Here is a 10,494-nt window from a genome sequence, read left to right on the forward strand (position 1 = left end):
CATACAATTTAGAATAGAACAATACAATTTGTGATATAATATCATCCTGCGATATAACCCCCTTGTTTTCAATAGTGACCAATTTGCATATACGTTTATTCACATCATTTCTTGTTTCTAAATTCAAAAAATATTTCGATGACTTCTTGCCATATTACATCCAATTAATTCAAGACCTCATCTTATTCCTTCCATTTTTTTTCTTTTCTCAACGATTCTAACTGAACTTTATTCTTATATTATATAACTAAAACTCTATTTTTGTCCGTTTTTTATATCAATGCATTCTCCAAATCAATCATTTACTTGTCCAAATCACATTCTAAATTTTCCAATCTTTTCTTCTTTCTGGCTGCGTATAAAATTGTTTCACCTCTGAGCATGGTCAACAACGTATCAAAAAATAAATGATCGTTTTACAGTAAATTCATATTGTGTACCTTGCCCTTCTACTCCAAATCTAATGAATTGTAATCATATGGGACTGAATAGGTCTCACTCGTTTGTTGCATTACATCTTTAATTTTGTCTACATAACTATCATCCCTTGACCTACCCTACAACGATTTGAATTGAAAGATAGCTTGACCAAGGAATCAACGGATCTGTATCAAGGAAAAAATCTCTATTTCATAAACGATTGACAGTAATTCAGTGGAGACCAACAAATAATCCAATCTAGCCGCTTTAAAGGGAGTAGGTTGACGCTATGTAAAAAAACAAATCCTGGACATGCTATTCTCTCCATGGGTCTATCAAATCTAAATCTCTCTTCATTTGATCGAATTTTTTCTTGGCAATAGGATTGTTAAGACGAATATGATTATATGTATTTTTATCAAAATCTTGGACCAAGTTCCAATCCCCGCATAAAAATTGTTAATGGATTATCGAAATAAGAGCACATTAAAAATATAAAAGAATTGGTCCTGGCAACCGTTCGAGGGGGGGGGGGTAAGGTCACCTTTTTTGGTCACACATTAGCACAATTTGTATTATTTTTGGTGTTAATTAAAACAAAATTGAGGGGGGGAGGTTCTTCCAAAACACACACACACACAATTTGAGGGGGAGGTTCGACCCCCCCCCCCCCCCCCCCCCGTCTGCGTACGCGCCTGCCTATGACAATTACCGTGATGTCTAGCACAAACGAAACTATACACAATAAACACATCTGTCTCATTTGGCGAGACAAGACGCAATACCAAGAAAGCCACAGGCGACCACATATTTCCTGTAGATCCCCGAAACCCAACCAATCCAACGAAGAGGGAAAATGTATCAACCGTTTCTCCCGCAAAAAAAGCCACATCGGCTTACTGCCCACACAATCCTGCCTATTGTATAATAACCTTTGTCATTTCAGGCAAATGTATACATCTAATTACTTTACATATTTACAAATGTGCGACCTCCAATGATTCACACGGGCAACCGAAACACACAATCCCTTTTCACAGAAGAGCTCAAATATAATGAAAACATCGATAGCTTGACCGTAGTACTTTTGCGGAAACGATTAGCCCTTTATCATGGTCTTAATTCGTATCATTTACATTGCTATATGATATACCTTTAAAATGGATTTGGATAACATGATATAAAAGCAAAGATATAATATAAACATTCATATTCAGATTTGTAATGTTTATCACCGTATTTATAATTCTACAATATAACTGCTTCTTAGAATTAAAGAAGAAGAAAACTGTACGATTTGATGTCATTACAAAGTCTCACATCAATATTCTGATATCCTCAAAAAAAGAATTAATCTGTGTAAAACACGTCGCTTTCATATGATTAACACTATTAATTCAATAACGTCTTCTCTTTAAAAGAGACAGCAATGTTTTATTTAAATAAGAACCAATTTCTCGTCCTCCCTTCTTCCAGAAGGCACAAGAGAACAATACATTTAGCTTTGTTCAAGAAGATTTGTCATTTCCTCTTTATATATGCATCCACAATAACAAGGAAAATGATTATTAAAATGCTCTTATATCTAATTACACGTAAATCTTTAGCAGGTTATGTATTAATAGACATACAGTAGGTACTCAACATCAGTTTTTGATGGCAGCATATATTGTTTCGTTAGATCCCATGATTGCTTTTATGGTGAGAAACAATACTTTTTGACAAAATGACAACAAATTAAAAAGCTTAGAACTACACATTTTTATTTTGCTCATAGGAATTGTGGACAATGTATCGCAAATGTATATTTGTGCATAAATCTGTTACCTATTTGTGTTTGACACTCTAAAACTTGTGGAAGGGTAAAAGGGGATTTACAGACTCGGAAAAAATGGGAGACGTTGATATATTGCTCTATAGGTTCAATGGCCAGCAGATCGACCGTGGTGACCTTCAAATCACGTGACACCTGCAGCCACTCATGTTCAGGATAAGAAGCAGGGTCGATTACAAAGTCATTAATAATAATGCAAATAATTTCGAAACAAATATTCACATGAGACTTAATCCCCTCAACCCTACTCCTTCATTCAATAGCAAGGAAAATATCAAATAGTCTCAACGTCGCCTCTCCATAAAGCTTTATGTACAATTTTACTCGTGAACAAAATAAAGAAGGCACTTGTGAAAACACAATAAGACCATGCATCCATAGTTATGGACAAGCTAAATCGAAAAGGCCGAAGGGTGAAATCTCCTACAGATTACATAACAAATATATACAGTCATGCCAATTATAATAGTTAGGTACACAAGCAAGAACAGATGGAACAGGCTGATGAAATATTACATTTTTAACTTGAATTTCAAGGAGTTGAGTAAAATACGATGTTATACATGATACACAAATCATATTTGTACATTGGGATTAAATGAAGACTTATATCAAAATGTGCAGCCATAAAACAACAAAAATAAAAATACAAATAATGCAGAAAATATAAATAAAAAACAATTGATATAAAACTATACAATTATACGAAGAATTATAAAATTTAGAGTTATCAAATTTCGGTGTCAGCAAATAAATTACATCTTTCAAGGAAAGCCTTCAGTAGTAATGCAAATTGAAATAGCATCGGATTACATAGGATGTCTAATCGATTCATTATCACACGCAAGAAGTTTAATTAGCTTCAATATTAAAGATAACGGATTTTTGTTGTTATTCAGGAGTTCAATCGAGGATAGAGCAGAAAGGAAGAAGAAGAGTAATAACTATAATGTCCAGTTAGTATGTTTCAATCATAATCATACTTGAATATGATAATTGACATTTACAAAGGACATCATTTTGGGGATAAACATTTTCCATCTACATGTAAAGCAATAACAATGAAATATATGGTTACTCCATTTCAGAAGAACAAAGGGGGAAAAGGGAAAATGGTGAACTATACAAACTAAAATATATAAAAAAAAACGCGTAAGGGTTTGAACCTAGTAATGTGGATCGAACTATACAATGTTACCAACAATGGACATGCTCAAATCATAATAATGCTACATAATATAGAATGCATCTTTTGAAAGTTATAGGTTTTGGAATAAAACATTTAGATATGATGGCATCAAACATACAACTGGATAAAGAATTTGACTGACAGAGAGAGAGACTACATTAGGAGAAAAAACTGTGCACAAATTTATCTTGGTTTCGAAACCCGGGATCTCCAGGATATAGGACCAATGCTCTACCACTAAGCCATTGCTCTTCCACGATGGTGTAAACATTATTTGATGTACACGAAATCCAGTTAAAATAAGTAAAAATACATGAGCACAAAAATGTACAACTAAGGGTGCCACCATATCAGATCCTGAATTGGTCATACTATCAAATGTATTATTTGACATAATTATGATGAACATTCTCTTTATGTTTTGGTAATATAAGAGAGCGATTTAGTTATAAGGCAGCCCGTGAAATGCAATTGTAAACTAAGCAGATGGGAATCTGGGATACTCGACTAGCATGATTTCTTCAGCAAGTTCGAAAAATCCGGCCCTGAATATTTCGTCATTCTTAAGTCTTCGAGAGGTGAACTTGTCTTTGGGCAAGTTGGTTGCTGTTGGCCGCGCAGGGGTTTTGTCGAATTTTTCAAGCCAGTCTTCTACCCATAACTTCACGCCTTGTGTTGCTTTGATGCGGCTCTCTTCTACAAGTTTGTACCGTCCAATTTCCTTACAGAGTCTGTTCAGTCTGTCGTGATCAAAACTGTTGAAAATACGTTCTACGACATCGGGGTTGACCTTCGATGTCTCTTTTTTACCTATTAGGAAAAAATAGCAAATTTGCTATATTAAAAAAATCCTTTTCTGGGTGTGTGAAAACAAAGTTTATTCCGTCTAGTATAAGATATGCTAATTATAAATAATAAAATACATTTATAGAGTGTAGAAGCTATCCAACAATTAGCATATGTTCGACTGCTCCACAAGAGCTCCTGATATGCTTAGATTTATAATTATTTGAAAAGATGTGCTTTCAGTTTAGATTTAAAGATATCCACGGATGGTGTTTTCCTGACTTCCAATGGTAAGTTATTAAGGAGTTTTAGGGCTCCACAAGCATATGCTCGACCACCTAGCGTTAATTTCTTTTTGATCCACCCACGTACAAAGTCTACACATGTTTCTAGAAGTGAGACACATCGCTCTTGAGCATGTTCATCAGGTCTGAATGATACATAAAGCTGTGTGTCATCTGCATAGCAGAAGCATGATATCTCGGGAAACTTCATTTGGACATTTAAAATGAGATTAGCAGAGTACAAAGTAAATTATGATGGGACCTTAACAGCTATGGCACAGCGTAAATGCACGGGCTCCTCCATAATAAAGAATTTATCAACTACATAATGCTGCAGAGAAGATTCAAGATACATGATTTAAATTTTTTTTCCTGTACAAATTTTATTTGGTACGGAAAAGTATATGGCAATATCATTTGATTTCCATAATGAGCAATTATGAATTATTAGTGTTCCTTACCGGCCAGAACATCATAAGCAATCTCTGTTTTCTGAATTGCTTTGAGGCCAACAGCTAACTTGAGTCTGTAGTGAAAGGGCTCTGTCCTAAACCGATTCCTCCACATCGTTATCACCTTCAAATTGACGCATGGTTCCGTTGCTCCTCGCCCAATTGATCTGTCGGCTTTGTCGACTTTGAGATGGACAACCAATTTGTCCATTTCCTCCTCATTCAACTGTGATGTGATGTTACAAAGTTCGCTGAGACTTTCTTCATAACCTTGGTAATATAAACATATGTAGCTTTTTTCAAGAAAATGAATTTACAGAACATGATGAAAACTAAAGTAGATGGTGTAATTTCGTCTATTATTGCGGAGTCGTAAATGGCTTTCAAGAAAACTCGTTGACATTATGTTTTTTTACATGCTAAATTAATTAAGATGAAATTGGCAGGGAAATTGGATTGAAGATTTTAAACCAAGCATAAGTTACTTTAAATTTACGTTATTGTTTAATTGGCTAGGGCCAGATAAAAATATGATGGGGAAATGTTTATTTCAAAAACGTGAAGAATCTTTTTTTGTTAATACATGTATCCACATGGAGTTAGTTTGAGATACTGTGGGGCTTAGTTCATTTAAATCGAATTCATTAAGCATTTTTTAGGGGTACTTTGTTCGGATCAATTTTCTTACCAAAGAAGGCTAATCGAGCAGCATCCAGATATCCAAGATTTCCCAGTGCAACACAGAAATCGCGACGCCGATACACGTCATCATCTTTATATTGATTCAATAGATGTAACAAAAGACCTATTGTCCCATTATCTGCTTTCTGAACTACCTCCCGTCTGCTCGTGTCCATACCGAGAAGTGTGGCCAATGGTTCAACATCTTGGTATAATATGTTGTATGCCAAACGAACCATCTCAGTCTGGTATACATGTTGATGAGGCAGCCGGTCGACAATGCATCCTTAAAGAAGAGAAATAAATGTTAGCCCACTATTAGAGGATACGTTTATCAAAATTAGGAAGCCATTAGTCATGTTAGTTAGTAATGGTATGAACTAGAATGCTGTGAAATATGTCGTACTTGTTCGGGAAATAATATTCCTGGTTGCTTTATATTTCACTGCAGTATACAAAATCTCTAATCGAATGTGTTTTTGTTTAGTTATAATATTGCTGTGTTTCGTCATGTGAAGTTTTGGATGTTAAGAACGATTTTCTTTTGGAATTGAAAGGTAGCAATTTTGCTTCCGGTGTCTAGAGCATTTGAATTTATGATTGTGTTGTTGTTAATTATTATTATTATTATTATTGTTATTATTATTATCAATCCTGAACAAGTAAATACTAACCTGGTAAGTCCATTTCATGGAGTGCCTTTTTCAGAGCGTCCCGGGATGTCTTCATTCCATGGTTATCCCTCCAACCTATCAGGTGTTGTAGGAGCGATTTATCCCGTTCGTTTTTTGTATCTATGCCAAGCCTTGAAGTGAGATTTTGCACCTGTTCACTAGGGAAGTTTTCAACCAAGTTCTTCAATTCTCCATCTATCAAGTCGAATACTGCAAAACAATACATGTAAATGGTAACCACAAATAAAAGGAAAACATTTAATATCATATTAAATTGTTTTATTTCTCTATAGGAGGCGAAGTGTTTAAAGCAAGTTTTATAACTACAAATTTAGAAGAAAAAAAAATCAATAAGTAATAAGTAAACTTCTGTGTCATCGTAATAATGTTTTTTTTTTTTCTTTTAAAAGAATATTCCCTGTAGAGAAGGATTGACTGGGTAAGTGATTTTGCCGTCATCCACAAACAAAACACATGAATCTTTGTAATTAGTTACCATCACTGCAATTACTGTCGTTCAGCACTTCTTGGTAAATGGAAACGAGGTCCTGAAGTAGACATTCTTCATTATCACTCAGCTTATTGTCCCTCCAACCTCGCAGCCTCTCCTCAAGAACTTCACTCCCCTCGTCAACCGGGATGCCAAGCTTCTCAAGAAAAGGATGCATTGCCTCTGAGGGGAGATGTTTCACTAAGACTGCCAGGTCGTCATCGAATGCACTACTGCTACCTGTAAATCAACCAAAGTTTTTCAAATTGCATCATCGACTTTGAATTGTTAACGTGCGGGCAGGACATGAATTTTATCAACCGGAAATACTTTACAATATTCATGAATCACGTGGGTTTCTTTAAATTACGCTATTGTTATTAGCACTTCTTTTTTCGTGACAATAATTTTCAGTTTTGTGAAGGACTCTCATATATTTGCTTTGTTGTTATGACAGCGACAGTCAATCTAGTCGGACTATTTGTGTGAGGTTCAAACCAATAAGAATGACGAAGTCAACTTGGTTTTAGCGGATCACAATTTTGGTTTAGCACATGCATATCTGGTATTTTTTATCACGTATTATTGTGACATATTCAAGAAATCATTATTGTAATAAGTATTTGATTTCCTAGAATAACTAACACCTAAAGAAAAAGAACAACAGCAACGGTTGACCAATGTACTTACTGAAAGCATTGGCATCAGGGTGTGGTCCTACTAGTGTAGTTCCCGTTCCTACTCGATAGTACGTCGTCTTGAAAAAATCTGAAACAAAGAAAATAATACCATGGACCGTTTTTTCCAATGTTAAAGACAGTGTACTCGCAAAAATGTACAGGCATTGGTACTAAAAAATTAAGAAAACTGAACTTAACACTCATACAAAATTTCCAACATGACAACAGAAAGCACATAATTAAGGTTTGATGAAATCATAACAATCTATCAAAACCGCTGCTCCGACCTTAGAGATGACGATATCTCTGACGATAGTTGTTAAACTCTTATCCTGCCACCGAGCTTATCCCCATTGTGCCAAGCCACAAATCCCCCATGTGCCAAGTTTATTGTGAGATAATCGGATTAACACGATGGTACTATAACTAGTGGGATTAGTTAAAGCTTATCTGCCATAGTTTACAGGAGGGATTAGACTGCCCTGCAAGATTACTGGACAGGTGGTTATCTCATTAACTCAGCTCTCAGTCAACATAGGAAAAAGAGGATCATGGGGGACCAATGGTCACCGATTAGGCATTGTTTGTTATATAGAGGGCGCAAGTAACTACAAGTAGTGCAGTGGGCCTTTAAGGAGAGAAAAATCAAATACTTTGGTCATGTTAAAAAGCACCAAAGCCTCTTAAAGGATGTATTGGAAGGAAGAGTACAAGTAAGTAGACCTAGAGGGAGACCCAGAACTGGTGAGTGGACTAAAACTGTAAGAGTGCACCAGAATGGCAGACGATAGAGTGAAGTGGAGAGATGTTGCAATCAACCTCCGAACCGGGAGAAGATACTTAGGGTGCTCAATTTTAAGGGCAGAATGAGCGATGTGAAACGCTCATCGTAAACGCTCATCGTAATCGCAGTTCCACGATGTACTGTTTATGCTCACTTCTCTGGCTCCTCCAGGCAATTCTCGCTGGGTGGTCTTACAGCTGGATTCGCAAACCTGCACTGCACATGCTACGTAGACCCACCAGAGGTCAGTGCGTTGACCCCATTTAAACGCGTTTACAAATGATCGCCGATCGTAGACGTACCTTTTTGTGAGTTTACGATCGGCGATCGTGTTCGCCGTTTTTCGGTGATTCTACAAAAGTGAGAAAGGACGCAACCGTGTTTTGAACTGAACGCGTAACAGATGCCTGATTCTGGCCCAAAAAAGTTGAGCATAAACACACCCTTAGATAGATAGACTATCACTAGCACGTGCGAAACACTAGACACGGTACAATGTGCATAAACAATAACTGCTATTACAAATGCTTGCAGACATGCAAGAAGCTGTGAAACGGTAGCTTGCTCGGGTGTACAAAGCCGCTATAATGGTAACAACACATAATATACTGAACATCGCATTCACAAGGGTCCTCGGCGATGACTGCAGCGGCACCAATTGATGGCCAATTTTCTCATTAACATAAAAGAATACATTACCTGTCATGTCATGGCGACCAATTCTGATGATAGCATCATCAAGCCTGCATCTCTTCTCGTAGTTGCAGCATTCCTGTCCAGCAAGCCATGCACTGATCATTTGACAAGTGTCAAATAGATCTTCGTTGTTCTCATCTATTATAGCTTGAATCTCACTCACGTCAGAGATGCCTACGGCTTTAGCAAGCTTCGTACAGTGTCGTCCTGTCAGTTTGTGGACGAACGCTTGTAACTCTAGTTGGGATATAGCCTTCAGGAGATGTTTAGGAACTTTAAAAAAAGGAGAAGAGAAATCGCGTAACTTTATTCAAATTGTTATTACAAAATAATCTTTTAATATTGCACACAGTAAATGAGTATTGCTGTGGCTGCAATAAGCGTACGGAGGCATGTTGTGGATAGGATAACAAATGTATTAAAGAGAGAAATTGAGAAGAGGGATGAGAGTTTCAGAAGAAGACGTCATCCACTCAAACCTGAAGATTCGTCCTTTTACCTCAGTATTACAAAATATCGGACGAATTTATACTCATATCGCGTGTTAAAACGATAAATAGATTTTAGCCCGAGATAATTGATAAATGCAAGCGTAGTTTTAGCATCATTATTGCATGCTCTAAAAAAAGTCTTAACATTCTTTGTTCTCTCAGGTCTCCTCATATATTCAATGTTATGAAAGAAAACTTACACAATCTTTAATTGATCTTTTCCTTTAATCTAGGACCTGAATAATTTCTATATCAGTAAAATATTTAATGATTTTAAAAAACACATTTTTTAACAACTGCAGCTGTTCAATTTTAAGATCCACCATAAGATTAAGCATAACATATGTAATACAGTATACAACAATGGAAGAAATAGGCCATACGGATTTCCCCCAAGTATATCACAAATTTGAAACCTTAATTCACACATCACTTACTCATGAAGAAAGTCCTGCCTAGTAGTTTGCACGTGGCTCTTTCTAGAGCGAGACTCAACAGATGGATGTCAACTTCTTTGTTATTCCCGTCACGCCACCTTATCAATTTTTCCATAGCTTTAGTCGCACTGATTCCTTTCTCTGCTGCAGATTTAGACCAAGTTTTAAATCGGCCTTGATCGATAAGTTCACGAAGAAAGCGACGAAGACCACCTTCCTCACTAATGCTCCGCACAATGTGATCCAGTAGTTCTTCAGAAACCTTTGATGATGTTTGTTGTTTGCGTACTTCAGTGAAATATTTTTTTAAAGGCATAATTATTGATATTTTATGTCTTTGCTCCCAAAGTTATATTGCCTATTTTTCTTTTATTTTATATTATTTTTTTATGAATGCCCTCGCTTCGAGATGGTTCATACATTTACGCATCTATCGATTCATGTTTCTCGTGGGGAAAACTTGAAAAACTTGCCTTTAATGAGCTAAATATTAGATTATCAAGATAATAAATTAGTGAACTGGATGTTGCAGTGCAACATTTCCTACAATACGATACAATTCAATGTTCCCTTTTCTCTCGTTATATTCATATAAT

At 36.1% G+C, this 10,494-nt stretch overlaps 1 protein-coding gene across 1 annotated transcript; it reads right to left on the reverse strand.

Moving 5' to 3' along the window:
* Positions 1 to 3,355: 3,355 nt before the first annotated feature.
* On the reverse strand, positions 3,356 to 5,229 carry LOC100888239. Its single transcript, XM_030978961.1, has 2 exons — positions 4,975 to 5,229; positions 3,356 to 4,253 (listed from the first exon to the last, which is right to left on the reverse strand). Exons 1-2 carry the CDS (start codon positions 5,174 to 5,176, stop codon positions 3,922 to 3,924), a joined length of 534 nt encoding a protein of 177 aa, XP_030834821.1. The 5' UTR covers positions 5,177 to 5,229; the 3' UTR covers positions 3,356 to 3,921.
* Positions 5,230 to 10,494: the final 5,265 nt, after the last annotated feature.

Source organism: Strongylocentrotus purpuratus, unplaced genomic scaffold (genome assembly GCF_000002235.5).
Source record: "Strongylocentrotus purpuratus isolate Spur 01 unplaced genomic scaffold, Spur_5.0 spur5_scaffold_1, whole genome shotgun sequence".
NCBI classification, from domain to species: Eukaryota; Metazoa; Echinodermata; class Echinoidea; order Camarodonta; family Strongylocentrotidae; genus Strongylocentrotus; species Strongylocentrotus purpuratus.